At 41.1% G+C, this 19252-nt stretch overlaps 1 protein-coding gene across 5 annotated transcripts in view; it reads right to left on the bottom strand.

Moving 5' to 3' along the window:
- DISC1 (DISC1 scaffold protein) overlaps nucleotides 1–19252 on the bottom strand; it is a 214112-nt gene that overhangs the window by 148487 nt on the left and 46373 nt on the right. For all 5 annotated transcript variants that reach the window (XR_010371946.1, XM_064445697.1, XM_064445698.1 and 2 more), the window contains exons 5-6: nucleotides 3997–4147; nucleotides 509–638 (exon numbers count right to left, since the gene is read on the bottom strand). Coding sequence is in view for 4 of the 5 variants with exons in the window: in XM_064445697.1 (XP_064301767.1) it covers nucleotides 509–638; nucleotides 3997–4147 (281 nt within the window). In the remaining variant the exon portion in view is untranslated. The remainder of the gene's footprint in view (nucleotides 1–508; nucleotides 639–3996; nucleotides 4148–19252) is intronic.

Below are 19252 nucleotides of genomic sequence, written 5' to 3'. Positions count from 1 at the left end.
GACATCACATGTCAGCGCAAAGTTATTGTTGGCAAATGCCGACTGCTCCTTGATGATTCCTTCATCCTTATAAAATGCATCAATCATCTTTCAGGAACAAAAGATGGTAAATCATGGACTTCTAGTCAATTCTAACTAGAAATGGATGAAAGATTACTTCCTTCAACACTTTTTGTCTTCAAATGAAAACTTCTGAAAATCAGTGAAATATTAAAATGGCAAATCAGAACATAAACAGCACACTTAAAAAGATAATAAGGAAAGCTCAAACACGCACACAAGCCACCAAGCCTTCCAGCTCTGCCTCTCTGTAATGAGATTAACACAACTCCTGCGGCTGCCATCTCCAATCATCACTTAAATTATCAACTGGACTACAGCCAAGGCTCTAATTGCTGCACAGAAGCAAAGTCACTATTACAATAAGTTTATTTAATTCTGTGTGACAGCTTACAAGCTTTTCCCCACCCAGCACTGGTTCTTATAGACCACTTTGAAGTCTTGTTACCTGCAACCACTTCTTTTCTTGAAAAAGCTGGTTTCGTTTTGAGGCTGAAACCTGCGTCCTCGCCTGGTAAGTGGATCTCAAAAGTTTGTGTTCATTTTCATGCCAAAGCTGGGTTTCTTCATGTCTAACCCTTTGAAAAAAAAAATGAAAAGAACTAAAAATTAGCATTATCACCAAGTATCCACATCTCAGAGATTAAATAGATCAGAATGCTACATGCTACCTTCAGAGTCATAACACTCCATCACCAGAATGATTACATCTTAAATGGATACAGTTAGAGAACAAGAGATTTTTCCTTGGCATATCTTCCTTTATTATCTCAAACATTTACACTGTTTTTACAACACGCTGAGGAAGGAAAAAGGAAAACTTGTATAGCTTCAGGCTTCCCCCAGCTTTTTCATATTTCAGAAATTTATCCATCACTGCCTTGAAAGAGACAAAACTAAGGCATGTAATTTCTATCAATACAGATAGGAGAGAGAAAAATCTCTCTTAGACAGAAGTTTAGAAACTTGCCAAAGCCATTTTTGCAGCTTCTGTCAGCTTTTGGAGACTACATTAGAGATCATCTGGAGTGTTTGCTCCACGATGCCAAATTTTACTTCTCTTGCACAGCGAGTTCTTTCAAAATCACAGTCAGTGGGATTCCTCACAGTGGCCTGTACAATCCCCAGCTGTAAATCTTTGCATGATTGGACCCCAAGGTAATCAGTGCATTAAGTGTCAAGTCTATAATCAGCCTCTCAGAATGCACCTGCAAACAATGCAAACCTATTTTGTCTGGCACATTTCTGCATAAGGGCATGCGTGCTTGCAAGACCAATTGCATTTCTGTGTCCAACTCTAGAGACGAGTGCGGGCGTTTCCACATAAAGGGTACAGGGGCATTTCAATATCTTGCTTAAAAAAAAAAAGTGCTCTGTCTCAAACAAAGGATGTTTTTGAAGCATGATTTCCCACCGTAATCTTGCAAAGCAAATACATCCAGGCCACACACAAAACATGCATCACAAGTCTGGTTTAAGCAATATTAATCACACAATTATGATCTCCATGCAGAGCTGTTTAACAAGTGTGTAGAACAAGAGGTTCCCATCTCTTCTGCAAGGCCATCGGATGATGTGCATGCTTTACTCCTCTCTATGGGCTGAAGAACATACTGAAAAAGCAAAATAAACCCCTGGCACTAAAATATATATAGCATTAATACTTAAACAAAATAGACATAACGATAGTCTAACTGTTATTTCTGTAACAACAAAACAGATCAAAGAGACAGCCATATTATGAGGTAATAGGCCATCACTATGTGCCCTACAATCCCTATGGATTGCTGTGGCTCCAACCAACCACACTTCCCAGCAGCTCTGAAGCTGCCTTCTTTTAGCAAGAGCTGCATCTTTCCGAGGCCTGTATGCAATAGAAATTTCTGAGTGGCTGGTCAAAATTTAGTAAACGTTCCCCGATAGACATAGGTTATTCTCATAATCTCACATAGTTATCACATGGGAAATCCCGTGTACATCTGCCTACTTGGTACTGAGGACACAGAAACAAGATCTCTCTGATCTCACCAAACCTGGGTGATTGCATGAACACGGTATTGCTCCTGAGCTAAACATAACCAAACCCAGCTCCTACCACCTGCCCCCAGTATCCTGTGTCAACACCAAACACGTTCACCTAAAAACTCATAATTTAACCAAGAAAAACAAAACCAGGGCATGAATTTCAGTCTCCTATATTAAACAAATAACCTGCCATACACACTTTTCATTATAAAAATTCTTTATTTGCAAAAAGATGAGACTGGCTTGACTACAGTAAAACTACAATGATCTGGTCTTCTGGAGCTAGTCTGACCATCTTTTTAATTTTCCAGGTGAAAAAAGAAATCTTGGGTATATTCGTTTTGTTCCCATTCAAAATGAAAATAAAAACTGAAGCCTACAAATTTTCCTTGAAGAAGTGGTCATGTTCTCCACCCCATGCAATCTAAAAATATTATTGGAACAGAAAAATTGTAAACACCTCTAATGAAGACAAAGGGAACACTCAGTGCATCAACAAAAGTCAGACCACAAAGCAGTGCAAAGGGCTACAAGAATCAAGCGAGAAAAAGAAAAGGTGTCACAACAACAATGAGACTCAAGCTCAAAGAAAGGAGTGTGCACAAGAGAAAAGTGAAGAGGATATTCATCTGACCCCGAAGAATAGCACTGCTCTCAGACCTGTGCAAAAAGAAGAGTTACAGGTATAATCATCAGAAGAACAGTAACACTTCAATAAATGTAGAGATTATATATAAATAAAAGAAATATTTTATATATAAATATATACACACACATTACACAGGAAAAAAATAAGTAGACTATGTATTTCAAGGGTCCTGTAGTGACTCAATTTCTGTGACTCTGAAGACAACACCACCTCTAAAGCCAAGATCACTATTACAAATTAATACAGGGAGTGAATGTGTCAATGACAAAATACAGAACGTTGTATCCTTATCTTTAAGGAACAGTAAAACAGCTACCTCCTGAGGCCCTAGGAAGGTAGAATGAAACAGCTCTGAGGCTGAGGATTGTTTTAAACCTGCCTCATTACTGAATACTATAAATTGAGGCCAAAAATACCCTTTAAAGTCTCAGATTTCACAATAAAATCCTATTACCTGTACTGACTATCTAATTTTCATGTATATCAAAAATTACACCCAAATGTGTTGACTAGCACACTGCAGCCTTCATATGGTACAAGCTGCCAGAAAACAAAAGGGTTTTCTTCTTTCATTTGTGCTATCGCATTTGAGAATAGCTTCCAACACCTATGAAGAATCCTCTGCTAACAACAGTAACCAATAGCATCGCTGAAGAAAGACCTAGAAAGAGAGACAACTTTTTCTTCCTAAGCTAACTACCTCCCTTGGGTCATCCAACACATCTCACATTCCCCCAATCTTTGAAGCTGTTATCCCTTCAAGAGAAGGCTGAGAATTTGTTTTTGTGACTTTGTAGAGTGCTAAGCCACCTAACAAGTGATGCATAAAAAAAAGCTCCTAAAGATTTATGCATATAAAAAAAGAATCTGTTTTTACTTTATATTTAAAACCCCTTTGATTGCCTGAAAAGGAGCATCAGAATTAACTCCACGGGGAACCGTTGCTCAAGCTGCCTTGCTGTTGTATGCTCAAGCTGCCGTGTCAAGGATTCAACCCCATTCCCACTCAACGTCAGTGAGAAAAGTTTCATTTAATTCACCAGTTCATCATGATCAATGTTTTTTAGGGAAATCCTGAAAGAATTGTAGAGGAAAAAAAAGGGGGAGGGGGGCAAGGGAGATTTTAATGAACAACCTCCATATTGATACATTCAATTGATACATTCCTCAAAACTCTTTATTAAAATTAATCGTAAATTGTATTTTACATTTTGAGAAAAACAGAAACATCATTTTACACAGTAAGGAATCAACAAACTTACCGATGATCAGCAGCCCAGCACAATGCTGCTTGAACTTGAGTAGCGAACCTGTCCAAAAAACTGCTAATTGAAGGATGTCTTGAAGGAAGCTGAAATTTTAAAGATTTTTTCTCTTTCTCCAGTTCTTCCAGTTTCTGCCTAAATTTATTGGCTAGAAATTAAAAATTAAAAAAATTACTTAATAGCGCCAAAAAGGTTCCATTTTACCTGAAGAAGAAGGTCGATCTACAAAAAGTAAAACCCACCTCACAGATAGTTCTTCCCCTTTTGATAAAAATGTCTGTTTTGCTGAAGGATGAACTACTAAGGCTACAATGGAAAACATCAGATGACCAGGATGCTAAGCTACTTTCTTCTATGACAAGGATAAAACTGCAGGCTTCCCAGCACTTTCACAGAGTTTTCATTTGGTAAGGCTCCAAAGAATTGGCTCGAAGTTATCAGCTGTGCTCTTTTCCTAGAGTAACAGCTCTGAATTTAATTCAAAGAAAACTCCTACTCTTCACTATTCCAGTTTTTAAATGTATAACTACCATCTAAGATTGTTTTAAGTCTGACCTTTTAAAAAGTTGCATTGTTATTAGGTCAAGAACTGAAGAATCACATATGATCTCAGCAACATATTTCAGCAGAAGATGCACGTGCAATTATAGCAATTAAACAATCATCTCATTCCAGGCTCTCCTGAATTATGCTTACTTTATCATTCAACAAAAAGATTTACTTTCAGCTTCACATAAAAATAACGGGGTCCTTAAGAGAGTGCTTTGACTCGACCATAACTCTGTAAATTTCTTAGAGTAAGCACTTCTTTATGTAAGTTAGTTCTTACTTTGTTTTCTTTCCCTGTGTAGAAAACAAATGCACACGGTTCCCATTACAAATTATTATTTCTGGTATATATATTCTCTGTTGTGCCAGTTTACTAGCAAAATCACATACATGACAGATAACAAGCCTGGCCGGTCCAACCCAGACCACCTTTGATGATACATTAGTCAAATCAGAATGTTTTGAGCTAGCCCACAAATGGAAAACCTTTACAGTTCAGTACTTCCCTCATGACCTCACTGCCTACAATTTTGCATGATTAGCGTTCCTTCCCTTCTAACATTTTCAATGTTACATGTTACTATCAGAATAACACCCATCTGTGCATGCTTTTTACTGCTTATTTTCTTTATCCTCAAAGGGGTTTGAAGAAGAGGGGTTATTTACATTTGCTGGTTTAGTGAAATGATCCATTTTTACAATAATCTATCATTAGTATTGATCTCCCTTCCGCTTCTGTGCTTGTGGGGTGGAATAAAGACACAGAACATATTAATGAGACTAGATGTTCTCCCTAAGCTAGCAGACCATGACAGGGTAGTTAAACTCATGTTGTTGTTGTTATTAGGGTGCAAAACGCTGCCAGAAGGCTCTAGCTGAAATGATCCCCAACCAAGTTACTGCAGGGTCCAGCTTTGCCCCACCAACCACATGTACACCTGTGCATACTCTTCCTACAAAGGAGAAACACCTTTTCAGCAGCAGAGGTGAAACACATCTATGGTGTGTTTCTTAGGGACCACAGCTGAACAGATTCATCCTATCCCTACCACAACAGGGAGACTGGAATTTGGGCCCAGATGAGACTTCTGAGCCCATACTTTGACCAGAAAAACATATCAGCATTTGCATTTCAAATTTCAAACCGCCATCAAAAATATCTCTGTTAGAAACAGAACAGAAAAATAAGGGTTGGATTGTGACCAATGACCACCAAACACCAAAATATGTGGAAACACCTCCTTTTACCCAAACCATTCACCATTGGGCTTCCTGGGTTACCCAAGCGGGAGTTGTGGCAACCGTCTACAGCCTTTCAATGATGTTGACATTGTTCTTCAACATAATTATGCTCACACTGTGTTTGTGTGTCCAGTTGTTTCATCGTCCCACTCCTACCCATCCTGGCTCTAGAAACAGGCTACTTTGTGAAGGAAAACAGATGAGGGCCTCCACATGACAATTCATTCTTTCTCTCATTAATTCTTGGCTGCATCCTGCTTTATATATTCCAGTCTACACAGAATTCAATTAGTTTCTACTAACAGACATTTCTAAATAATTTCACTGGCATTTTATAAGTACTATTGCTGGCTATAACTGCTCGTCATCTCTCAGCACTAAGTGATGGTTCACCCTTCCAGCATGCAGTTAGGGGTTACGTCTCAAGAGACTCCACAAGCCCTGAGCTGAACACCACAGCACTCAGCTTTCTCCTGGAAAGCTGGCTCCTCTCCTGGAAAGGAGACCCCTCGGTTTGACCTGGCTGATGTCTTCAGTACATGGAGAGACCAAGGCACCTCAATGCCAGCTGCAGAGCAGGAAACCATGCAAATAAGGCTTATCTCAGTCCAGCTTTCAGAGCTGCAGCTAGGGAGAGAGCTGGATTCAAGCAGAAATAATGGGAATGATCACGAGTCTAGCAAATAGGACATGTAAAAAAGAGCAATAAGCAGGGTTCCTCAATCTAGTGGAGATAAAGACTGAGGGTAGCAACTTCCAGTACTATTACATCCCAGGAAGCTGCAAAGAAAGCAGTAATACAATGCTTTTTACCTCTCCTCAGAACTTGAGTCCTCAGTAACAACCCGAGTTGCAGCAAAGATGAGGAAAAACATTAGAGATAGTAAAGCACTAACTGCTTGGAACAGCCAGGAAATCTCCACCAGTGTTGGCTTTCATGTCAGACGAACAAGGTCAGGAATAGCTCTGGCATAGTTTTTAAGAGTGAGGCCAGTAAGATCTAATGTGTTCTCCTGAGATCCCTTCCCACCATATTTTTAGGATTTTCCAGCCACGAAGCAGACACAAAAGGCCTTTGCTATTTGTAAGCCATCAGACTCAAGGACACCACTTTCTTTTACATTCATTTTCGTCTTTTAAGCACGTTACTTCAACACAGAAAACACCTTCACAGGATCCCAAAGCTTACAGATGGACTGAGACAACAGAAGAAACCACACGCACTCCGATACCTCCATCACACACAAAGGCTCAGCACTTTACTCCTCTGCCCCACACTTCACCTCAAGTCAGTCATTTAACACACAGCTTACAGGCAAAAAACAATCCCCCTGTTTGACGAAGTTCTTAAATAAAGGAACTTTAATGTATTCAATACATACTGTTCTGCAGACAAGCATTTGGAAGCTTAATTCTCTTTACTAGCCTTTTATTTCACTGTATTCTGTTGCTAGCTTGCTGCCTTGCAGCAGTCCTATGGATACCCTAGATGAAGCTTCAGTGCAAACAGCAAAAGTCAACCCTTAAATCACCCTCCATCCCAACCTGTTACTGCCTGGTACACTTCAGATATCCCCCTCAATTTAAAGCCAACCCAGGGTACAGGCCTAGAAGGTGCTGTTCTCTGACGGCTGTCTGTTCAGCTGAGACCGGCATCGTCTCCAAAGGTCATGTTTTGCAATAGCTTTGAGCAAGGGAAGCAATTTCCATAATTTTTAATTGACCATATGAGAACATCTGGCTACCTCTGTTTTTTACATATTCTGATATTGGTTTTATTCCCTTGAAGAGAGGGTTCATTTTATCAGAACTATTTATCATCATTTAAAAAACGTTGAAGAAAATCATCACAGTAAGGGTAGAACCTCATTTGCTACATACCGCATATGTTTGTATGTTTGTTTATGTCTGTTCTTTGCTGATAGGGATGATCAGTCGTGCTATCCTACAAATTGCTGGGCATGAAGGAAATGTTTTCTTCACCTAGTTCAACTGCAGAAGGCCATTTGTTCCTGCCCCAGTATCCTGTAAAGAACTCCATCCCTCTTTCCCTCACTTCCCCCCAAAATCTGAAGGATCTAAACCAGGATTTGTACACGGTTTACACGTGTAAATCACACACTGCAGCCCTAAAAATCCTTTTCTTACCTGCTAGATACTTCTAGAGCCAGGTAACCTCCCCAGCATTCGCTTGCTTAAAAATGTAAAGCTTCCAAGATGACTGAAGTGTTTTTGTACACTTTGTATATCCAAAGGCCCCTCTTCACACAGTGGCAGGCCTTTAGAGAGGAGACTAAGAATGAGGGTGCAAAGTGCCCCTTTACCTTGGTACTGCTCCTGAATGCTCCTGAACCTCAAATGTTTGTCAGCTGACAGACCTCTTAAGCACCCCTGGGGGTGGGGGACAGGGATGGATGACATGGATGGGACAAAAAAAAAAAAAAAAAAAGAGGAAAGAAGCGATCATCTATCCACCAGAAACTTCTCTTTTCTGAGGCTATCTATGCTTTTGGTCTCCAAAATATACTATGACAAAGAATGTCAAAATGGCATGATATAAACACATACCCCATACGGTAATTTTAAACCTAAAGTCTGATGATCTTGTTAGTCATTTCCTTTTTTTTTTTTTTACTGTAAGTAAAAAAAAAAAATTCCCTCTTCACTTTCCCTGCACATTAATAACTTAAGCATCATCATGTTCAAATTGCACCACTCATTTTCCAGGACAGAGACACTTACATTAGCTAAAGCAATGCTACAAAGGCTAGAAAGTGAGGAGTCTAATGCAGAGCTAGAATACATGACTGAAATGCAGCTGGACTAGTAAGCAAGGTGTCTACGGCCCAATTACTAGCACTAGCCTCCTGCCAAATTACTTGCAGGAGAACATGCAAACCAATTAATCTTCAAATAGGACATGTAAAGATGTATACCATGATCAGAAATGAAGGCAGCACAAGTAACTGCAGTATGCGTGTGCTCTTAATTTAAGGACAAAATAATCAACCATTTAACAGTACCAGAGATACACAGTAAGACATTCAATTCCTTGCAAGTCCTAACGCACTGGATATGCGTAAAAGGGAGCTTCAGATTACATTTGGATAGTTGAAGAGCCAGCCCTTACCATGTGCTGTCTGGTCACTGGTACAGAGCAAAACCTTTTCTACCTTCCATTTAGCTCTGCGTATGGAAACCAACAAAATAAATCCAGTGCAGAGTCAAACTGCACACCCGGGCAAGGCTGGCTCCACGAAGGCATGGGGCTGGGGACAGACACTGGGAGAGCCTGTTGGAGTGACAGGAGCAGCAGCTGTGCCCCAGAGCTATGCCTACCCTTCCCACTACATGGACCAACAGGAGGACATCTGCAGAGCAAAACAGTTCAGCGCAAAGCAACCAACACCTGCAGCTCAGAGGTTTTACTTCAGACTAGGTTTAGTGTAGTCCCATGGACTGAATGCCAGGTAGCAGGTGGAGTCCCTCAAGTACACTGCTAGAGCATATCTTTAGACTTTGTTCCACCTGAAAGAAAACCAGTCCATATGTTCCAAGACAGATCTACAATGCAAAGCTAAGTATAGCAAACGGGACAATTGGGAGATTCCCTTCAAAGGCTTGCATACCTAATCTGAACCAAAATGCTCTTTGGGCCAGGGTCCTTGGAATGCTTCCAGCAGTCAGTGGAAACAGTAGCTCCTAGAAAGGCCAGTAAGCAGAGGCTAAAGCTTTCCAGACAAGGCTATGAGCCCAACGTTCATGTTCAGTTCATAGAAGGCTAGAGCATAATGCAAATGAAACTACCCCGTTTACTCACCACTTAATTTTTTCCATTCCAACCAAAAAGGCAACTTTGTGAAATTGAGCACTCCAGCTGTGCTCCTGAACTATCAAGAGAACCTTGAGCAACAGCTGAGCAAATCAAACCCCTGGGTGCTGAACATCATCTGGAGTTAGAAGCAACTGCTACTGAAATAGCCTCAAAGCAAGAAGGCCAAAATCTGTAGAGTGCGCTACAACTCCATAATTCTTTACTTTGTGTATATTCCTCAGTTATTTGGCACTTGTAGTACAGGTGACAAACCCTTCTAATTTCTGCTTTACCTACACTGATGTTTCCTCCGATTCTGGTGCTAATTAAAGTTAAAAGACTAGTAACTTGAAGAGTACAAGAGAAGAGGTCTCCTGCATTCCCAGACAGACTCAACCCAAAACACACAGCGATGACCTGAAGCCAGATTTGATGTCACAAGCTTCCCCTGCTGCAGGCAACGTCAGCTGTCTACCACCTCTCCACTCCTTTTCCTTTCCTAGCAACAAGAGATCAGTGTGCTCAAAATAGTCCCTGCGAGAGAAGCAGAGAACAGTGTTTGGAGGATTTCTTACAAGGACTGCTCAAGGCGACTCCCTGCCTCCCAGCAAGCTCTGCATTTTCCCCCCATCAGTCCATACCAGTTACAAGCCAGGAAATTGCTGCATCCTTAAAATGTATATAACATTCCAGAATTTAACATACCGAAAGTCAGTGTTGCAGCAGGGTTGCAAAGTCTGAAAGCTTTAAAAACAATACAAGAACAAACGCATTTCAGCTGTTATATTTCTTCTAAAAAGAAGCTTGACATGTTGACAGATATGAATTAGAGGGGGGAAAATCAATATTGAATTTAAGAACATACTGAATTTAAGAACATTCATTTAGGCTTTGAACAAAACCGAAAGTCTCAGATTTCACTGATGCTTCCCCCAAAGCACAACACCAAGTTTCCCCACCTACAGTTTACACCTTGACACTGAAAAGCCTATACTGTATATGAAGCTTCTTCCCAGGAGGGCACTAGTGCAAGTCTAGTGTAAACTTTCAGCATAAATTTTGACCAGCGGCCCTATTTTGTAGAACATTCACAGCAACACCACCGCTGACAGGTTGCACCCAGATCTGTAACATTCTGTCTCTTAGCAATAACAGTTAAATGGAGCAATGATTTATGGACACACGCTGTAGGACTCGGTGGGTTTTGTGAAGGTGTAGGTAAAGTTACTTTCAACGTCAGCAGGAAGATTAGCAAGAAGCCACAAAGCCAGAAAGGTTCTTCCAGCACACCTCCGGGAGAGGGGGGTGAGAGCCCAGCGGGAAACATCAGAGTCCTGACTTGAGTGATTAATCTCAAGTTACTTGGCCAGCATTAGAAAAATTTTGCTTTCCCACGTTTCCTTCTCATTGTCACCTGGCAATGATGTAGGCTGAACTATCCCCACAGCTGTTCTTTCTTGGCTGAGTTTAAGGTACATCAGGACTATCTGGGTAAACCTACATCACCATTTCCTGTAACATGACTATCCTGCAAGCAAAGGAGTTATTTGCCACTACCATCTCATGGAGGAGCCTCCGTTGCAGGCTCCAATCAGACTGGGCTCAGACAACAGCAAAAAAAAAATCCAACTCCAATAAATTTACAATCAACAAAACAAATGACAGCTGAAAAGACAAATGGGGAGGACAAAGCATCAGACATAAAATATGCGCAATAATATGCAATAATTTCAGTGCACCAGAAGCTTAATCTCCACTGCTTAGTCTGACACTTCTCAAAAACATTAAATTTTTATAGTACATTTAATAGCAAAGCTTTTCATAGTAAGAGCTTCCCGAGTATTTCACATTACAGCATAAACTAGCCACTTCCATAATTTTCTAAACGCTGGAGTAATTACGTTTTTTTTAAGTGCCTGACATGCATAACGGTTGCTGAAAGAGTGGGCAGTTTTCCATATGTGGCAACCCCTTACTCATCGTTGTAACTGTGCTAAAATAAAGGTACAATTCTATACAGTGTCTACCCCATACAGTCCTTTTCCTCAGATTTACTGCATTTGTAAATTCCTTTGAACAGCCAAGGGTTTTAATGCATAGGCTTTTTGGAGACATCATTTCTGTTTTAGTCAAGTCGCAATACAAAATAAACAGTGCCCCATTGACTGCTTGCTTTTCATATTCCTTCATACACATCAAAATTTCAATGAAACCAGAGACGCCTACATTTCTAATATGACTTTACAGTAAAAATAATTTACAATAACATAGAAAGATACATTAAAGGAAGAAATAAAGTGCTGGTGCACTTTATTTGATATCAGCATTATTCTGTAAGCAGTGCTGACAGTACTGTCACTACATATGAAATGGTACAGAAATAAGAGAAAAACACGTATCACTGATTCCAGTCTGCATCTGCTTTTTTAAAAAAGTAAAGCTATGCAGCACAACGGCATAGATGCCTATTCTGAATGAAATTCTACTCTTAAAAGGATCCCTCAAGACAAGGAAGCTAGCAGAAATCAATGCAAAGCTCCTTGGCTTTCAATACAGCTCCTTTTATTGGAGATGGTAGAGGAAGAGCTTTGGTAAAGGTTTCCAATCAGCACAGTTCACATATACGAACAACTGTCAGTTATATATTAATGTCAACTGAGGACGATTCAATCCCAGTTCACTATGGCCCTTTCCTTGCTCCGGCAATCTCTAAGCCAACATCTGCCTTTCTTCACTGCCTCTGAATAAATGCCATGGGTTGATGAGAAGACTGGCCAGTCAATTAACAGTGAAACATTGCAATAGTCTAAAACTAACTGCATTATATTTTGAGATACTGGTCATTTTTATAAAGCAAGCTCTAAATAATAAGAAATTTTAAAAAGTGGACTACATCTGGGCTTTTATATCAAGGATTTTATAACTAGAGACACAGATTATGTTGGGATTTTTTTCTACCAGGCTCTATTTAAGCACATATTGTGAACCTAAAGCGCTTTGTTCCAGCTGTCAAATAAAGATAAGGCTCCTTTGTTATTGCCTAACCTGAATGTTGACAATACCATCCTAAAGTATACCATTTGAAAGAATTCCTGTTTTGTTTTGTGGTTTTTTTTGGTGATAGAAGTCCAAAACTAGTATAGATAATATAAGAAGTGTTCTGCAAAGGTTTATCTTCACACTTTTAAAAGCCATGCTGTAAAAATGCACAACAAAGCAGCACAAAGTCTAGGCTAAGAAACACCAACGAGTAGGTGTAGAGTTGCTTTCAGTTGAAGTTTGAAAGAAAATAGCACAGATTTTAAAATATGGCATATATTAAATTGTGCAATGCTCCCCAAGGGCTACAGTATGTGAAGAAATAGACTCGCAGTTCTGCTTAAGCCACTAGCTACATACAGATCAGCACCACCAAAACCAAAACACAATTTGACAACATTATCTTCCTTCTGTGGCAAGTCATGCTGATGAAAAGGTATCAGATATTCTTTCTTATAGAGTGGAACTATAAAGAGAGCATAAATACATGGACACAACCCCAAACTGCTTGCTCTGAAAACTGCAGTGGGGAACTCTACATGGGAACTTGAAGCTTTGCTCCAGAAACAAAACGGGAGAGAGAAGATAAAGGAAGTCTCTGTTGTAACTGAGGTTCTTACCCATCATGTTTTCACAGGTAGCATTAGACCAGCTGCCTACCAGAAAACAAAAGGTCCCAGGTATCCCTCTCAGATGATGACTCTGTACTGGAAGCAATATACTTTCATGGACTGCTGTTCTTTTAGACCATCTAAAAACTCAAAAAAAAAAATCAACTCAAAAAACCCTAAACCAAGCAACAACAACAACAAAAAAAACCAAAAAAAACACAACCAACAACCAGAACAGTGCAGCAGGTTCTCACGTTAAAAATTACTTTGGTTTACTGAGCTACCTCCCTTTTCATGGCCTGCAAGCCTCTCTTACAGAAGATGAGCAGATAGACTTCCCTTGAAACAGTACCTGCATGTTCCGCGTGAGAGGAACAAAGCCTTGAAAGTCTCAGATTTCCACCACAGCACAGTCATTTATAAATGGTCTGGTCTATACGACAGGATAATAGGATGTAAAGCAGAGCTAGCAACTCAGGGGCACCACCCCTCTATATCTATACCAATGCATCATGGCAGTGGTAGAGTCAATGCACCCGCCGCATTCAACCAATTATGGAGCCTTCCAGACACAATGAAGGGGCAATTTTTACAGGTTTAACCTCAAATTTGCCCAGGGAGGGGGAACAAATACAAGGCAGGCAGGCAGCCACCCACGCTATGTGTGGTATGGTCAGAAAGAGAGGAAATGCTTAGATAACTTGGTCAAAGGTCCAATATACTACAAAGTGTTCTAAAAGGATCTCAAAAATCTCTGTTTGCCCACCCTCACCCATCTACCAGCATTTGTACAGAATTTCTTGTGGAATTATCAACAGCTCAGGAGTATTATAGGAAGAAAAACAGTAAAGATTTGTTTGATTTCCCTGTAGGGAGCTTACAAAATCTATCCATCTGCTCTGCATTGGAAAGACTGAAGTGAACACATGAAAGGAATTAACATACAATCTCTAACCAACATAGGTATGCTTTCCTTATTGCTGGATCCCATAAGGCTCTCAAAACACTGAATGCTAACTAAAACATTACAGGATCCTGCAAATTTTAAGCACAATATTAGAAAAAAGGCATTGCTGGTCATGCCTTGCTTTAGAGCAATAGGCTTCCACCCCTCCATGCTCTGGCTCTGAGCTGATAGTTTTGGGGCAGAGGGGCTGGGAAGTGCCCGGCGGAGAAGGCCCTGGGGGTGGGGGCTGACAGCCGGCTGGGCATGAGCCAGCAGTGCCCGGGTGGCCAAGGAGGCCACCAGCCCCCGGGCTTGTGTCAGCACTGGTGTGGCCAGCAGGAGCTGGGCAGGGATGGGGCCCCTGTGCTCGGCCCTGGGGAGGCCCCACCTCGAATGCTGGGCTCAGGTTTGGGCCGGAAAGGAGGTTGTAGCGAGGTGGGGGTTGGTCTCTTCTCCCAAGTCACCAGTGACAGAACAAGAGGAAATGGCCTCAAGATGCATCAGGGGAGGTTTAGGTTGGATATTAGGAAAAATGCCTTTTCTGAAAGAGTGGCCAGGCATTGGCACAGGCTGCCCAGATTGGTGAGGGAGTCACCACCGCCGGAGGTGTTCAAAAACTATGTAGACGTGGCACTTCAGGGCATGGTTTAGGAGCCCTGGGGGTGTTGGGTTGGCAGTTGAACTTGATGATCCTAGAGATCTTTTCCAGCCTTAATGATTCTATGATTTTTACCCTACCAATTCTCTCCCCCTTCCCACCACGAGGGGAACGAGGGAGTGACTGCGTGGGGCTTGGTTGCTAGCTGGGGTTAAACCACAGCAAATTGGTTCTGCCCATGGTTGTGCCAGGTGGCTTCAAGTCGCACTCTGCCTATTCTCTCATGAGCACCAGTTCTACAGAGCTGTGTATACCATCTCAAATAAATAATCCCATTTATTCCAGCTTCTAGGTCTTCTGTCTGTAAAAACGTAGATAGTAACAATTCCTCCATAGGGGCCTCATTAGGCTTAATTAACACCTGTGTGAGATCTTAAGATAAAAGGATTGCTGTAATTACACAATCTGAACTGCTTCTTGCATAAGAAACTTTGTATTATCCCTGTCATAATTTAACCTTTTCTTAAAAGTTAGTGCCCTTTTGTTCCTTTACAGAACTCTGTTCCCTATTAAAGACTATTACCTCTTAGAGTCACCTCTTAATTTTATAATTTCAAAAGCAGATAAAGCCCAAGCCTCTCCTCCTCCTTTGAATAAAAAGGATCCTGGAGTCTTTTTTTCCCTCTCTTCCTCCCTTTCACACACATACTCTTCACTTTTTTCAGCTTTCTGATATTCTTTGCATCCTGGCTCTGCAGCTGTCCCCACTGTCCCAGCACAGAGCTCCTGGAAGCATTTCAAGGTGTAAGAATTACCCCCCAAGCACACCGGGCAAGGCCGCAGAGGAGGATGTCAGCGGAGGTCAGTGGGGAGAAGACCAAAAGGCTCTTTAGGCAAGTTCCAGAGCCCTTTAACTCCACACTTAGGTGCCCATTCAGTGGAGCAGTTACAAATGAGACAACATCCCATCAACCACCAAACGCAGTCCGATTGTGGGACTGTGTTCACATAGGAACAGCAGAGCCAACCCAACGACAGCCACTGCAAAGAAGCTTGGCCTCCCCCAGCATGCAGATCCACAGAAAAGCCTCTCAGATGTCCAACCTGAGTGGAGCACAGCAGTGCCAAGGCACCTTCACTGGTCTCCATACTTCACATTACTAGACTTAAGATTTTTAAATACAGGCTCACTGGGTTCTTCCAGCCTGAGCCCATGAAGTTTCGCTGCCTCCAGCAACCTCTCCACCTGCTCATCAGAGCCTCCTCAGGCTAGAAATTAAAGCTGCCAGAGCTGTTGACTTGAGAGCCAGATGAGAATCAGAGCTTGGGGGGAAGGAGAAAGAGGAGCAGAGAGGGACTCTGATGGGCCTTGGCGTGCAGAGGCAAGGGCAGGAGCACCTGCTAGAAACCAGGCTCAGGGAGAGAGGTTTGGCTTTTGCCATGCTCTCCAGAAGGGGTTCAGAAAAGAAGGTGCTCCAGAAAGGACAAGGAATTTGCCATTTTAATATGAACCCACATACAAAAGACAGGACATCTTTCAAGTGTGATCCTGTTGTAGGCCCCAGAATTGCAGCTCACCAGATGTGGGTTGTGTGTCCAGCCCTGCAGCTGAGCTTTCTATGTATCTCCTGCAAGCACGTAAAATAAGTGTATTAAAGCCTGCTCTCTTACATAGCATGCGTTAACTCCAAATGAAAATACTGAAAAAATAGGTGTTTATTAGCATACAGCTTCCCAATAACTAATCTCTACCCTCTTCATCAGTTACAAGTAAATACTATTGCTACAGTAGCGAATCTTGCTATGACTGTCACCCTATGCCAGTACACCCACACCTCAACATTTTCAATAAGTGGTTTTATCATTGGAAAAGAAACATTTCTATCCAGCCTCCCACCTTGACCCTGTCCAGCAGCATGCCCTTCTATTGATACCGTTTGAGCAGTATGTCTTTGACATAATGAGTACGGATTACATTACTGTGTCTAAACAGCAACCTCTAGAAACAATTTTTTTCCTTCCAAATAACTCCTGCAAATAAAACAGAAGATAGCTGCTTTCCCCTCCCACACCCACTCAGATCCTTTTTACTTTACCTCAACTGGACAGCTTGAGAAGAACTGTGGTAAAATATGTAGATCAGACAGATGGTATTTGCTGCTCTTTTATCAACCCTGCTGCTCAATAGTTTTAGAAAGCCGTGATAATTACTTGAGTAGTCTCGGATAGATCCTGGGTTCCACTACAACTTTATCTTCTCCATTTTGTAAGTGGAATTTTTATCTTTTTTTCCCCACAGGAAGTATCAGAACCTTCGACCAGGGCAGAAAGAGATACTGGGTTGTAACAAGACACCTGAAATAACTGACTTTTTGTTCTTTGCTTTTAAATGTCTCATCAAAAAGCACAATCCTCTCCCTGCTTTATCTGGTCAGATCTGAAAAGGGGCTCTCCTCTGCGCTTCCCAGCTAGAACAGTGGGGCAGGGATGGTTTAGCCCTCCTTTACAGTTCTCTTTACGCTCTCCAGCCTCACCCTAAGGCATCTTCACAGCTCCCCCTTCTCCCCATACCCAGAACTTCTCTCTTCCCAGAATTATATCTGACCATTATTTCTTTAATATTATATAAAGAACCGAAGAAACTACTCATGCATATATCTCTCTCTATATATATATATCTAGCTCCATCTCTGGGATGGGGGGTGGCGTCTGTATGTGTATATACACACTCACAACCTCCTGGGAGACAAGTCTTCCTCGCCATGTACTAAAAACTGTTTATCTTGTTTTCATTCCTCTTCCTTTTACGGACAGAGGTGTTAAAACAAGAAGCAAGGTTAAAACATGGAAAACCATTGTTATTTAGTTACAACAAAGAGAGAACAAGAAAAATTAAAACAGTAGATTTGACAGAGGTATCACTGTTTGATGACTGTTTTGCTAGTTGCTCCGTGTTCAAACTGCAATTTAGGCAGCAGTCGTTTCTAAGCAAAACGTTCCTTAGTGATGGAAGATATGCAAATAACTTACGTGATTTACTAGAGGGTCCACATTTCAACACATACCTTCTTCCAAACAATAAGCTCCTGTCAAGTTAGCGTTCCATCAAATCTGTCAGTTACAACTCATTTGGTGCTACAGGACAAGCCGACACACTGCATAAAGGTCAAGTGGAAAAATGTCCCTTCCACTACATCAATACCATAAATTGGTAAAGGTCACTCCATCCAATAATTGCTACTACAGAAAATAACTTTGTTGCAATCTACATGATAGAGGGGGAAAAAAAAGGAGTTCAAGTCCTTCATTTTTTTTCCAGGATATGACAAACTAATGTTACGGTCATTTTCTTGCAGCCTATACAGTCTAATGAGAACAGCTTAATCTACAGGCTCTACAGCTTTCACAAGTACATCAATTATAATACACAAAATTACACAAGGACAACTTTTCCATAGAAACATGAAAATTAAAGTGTCAGCATTTATTGGTAGTAACACCTTGCAACTCTGCAGCTCCATCACGATAGGAGCTCAAAGGGCTTTATAGTCTTTAATTAAAACTCTGAAGACTCTGGTATGGCAGGCGATGATATACCCATTTTACAGACTGCTCATCCAAAGCAGCTTGCCTACAGCTAAAGTAGCAAGCAGCAAATATGATCACAGTCTAACAAAAACAAACAAAAGAATCTGTCATACCTTTTTTTCTTTTATCTCCCTGTTCCTGAAAATAATTAATTCTCTCTCAACAAAGCTTTTATCTGTTTCTCCAAGATGTATCACTCTTACTGTTTGGAACATCACAGTGTATTGTAAAATGTAAAATTAATGCGTACAAATACAGAAGTTAGCATTAGGCCACTTTAACGATGGAGCTGGAATCCTAAGGCTAAGTGAGGAACAACCCAAATTACCCGGACGCACAACCCACACCACCCAAGGAAGCCTGGGTTGTGTCACGCAATGACGGAAGAGCAGGAGAAGGAAGATCATCACCTTCACTTTGTCTCAGTACATCAGTCCAAAAGAGATTCATAGACAACTCTGTGTACTCTCAGTTTCCATGATTAATGAAAGATTAAAAATTGAACCCTAGCACATCAGATTCACATCCTGTAGCATCAAGACAAGTTTAGAAGGAATTTTGCAGTTACTGGGAAGAGTAGTAGAAAGATTTTGCACACTGGACCCCAAAACCAAAAAACCACCACCCAAGGAGCTTTCTCACTGTAGCGTGAAATCATTGCTCTGGAAGCACTGGGCTTCTGAAGTTGTCACAACGCTGCTGAGGTATTACCACATTTCCCAGGTGCCAGCTGAATGTAACTAAAAATTGTGTGCATCCTAAGCAAGCTTTAGATTATATCAAGAAGAAACAATTTTTTGTTCAAGAAACATAAGGTTAACCAGAGACAGCTGCAATTCCATCCCTAAGATACAGAATAAGCATCA

Source organism: Phalacrocorax carbo, chromosome 3, assembly GCF_963921805.1.
Source record: "Phalacrocorax carbo chromosome 3, bPhaCar2.1, whole genome shotgun sequence".
Lineage (NCBI taxonomy): Eukaryota > Metazoa > Chordata > Aves > Suliformes > Phalacrocoracidae > Phalacrocorax > Phalacrocorax carbo.
Note: the sequence above shows the minus strand (reverse complement) of the source record. Positions and strands in the feature narration are given on the sequence as shown.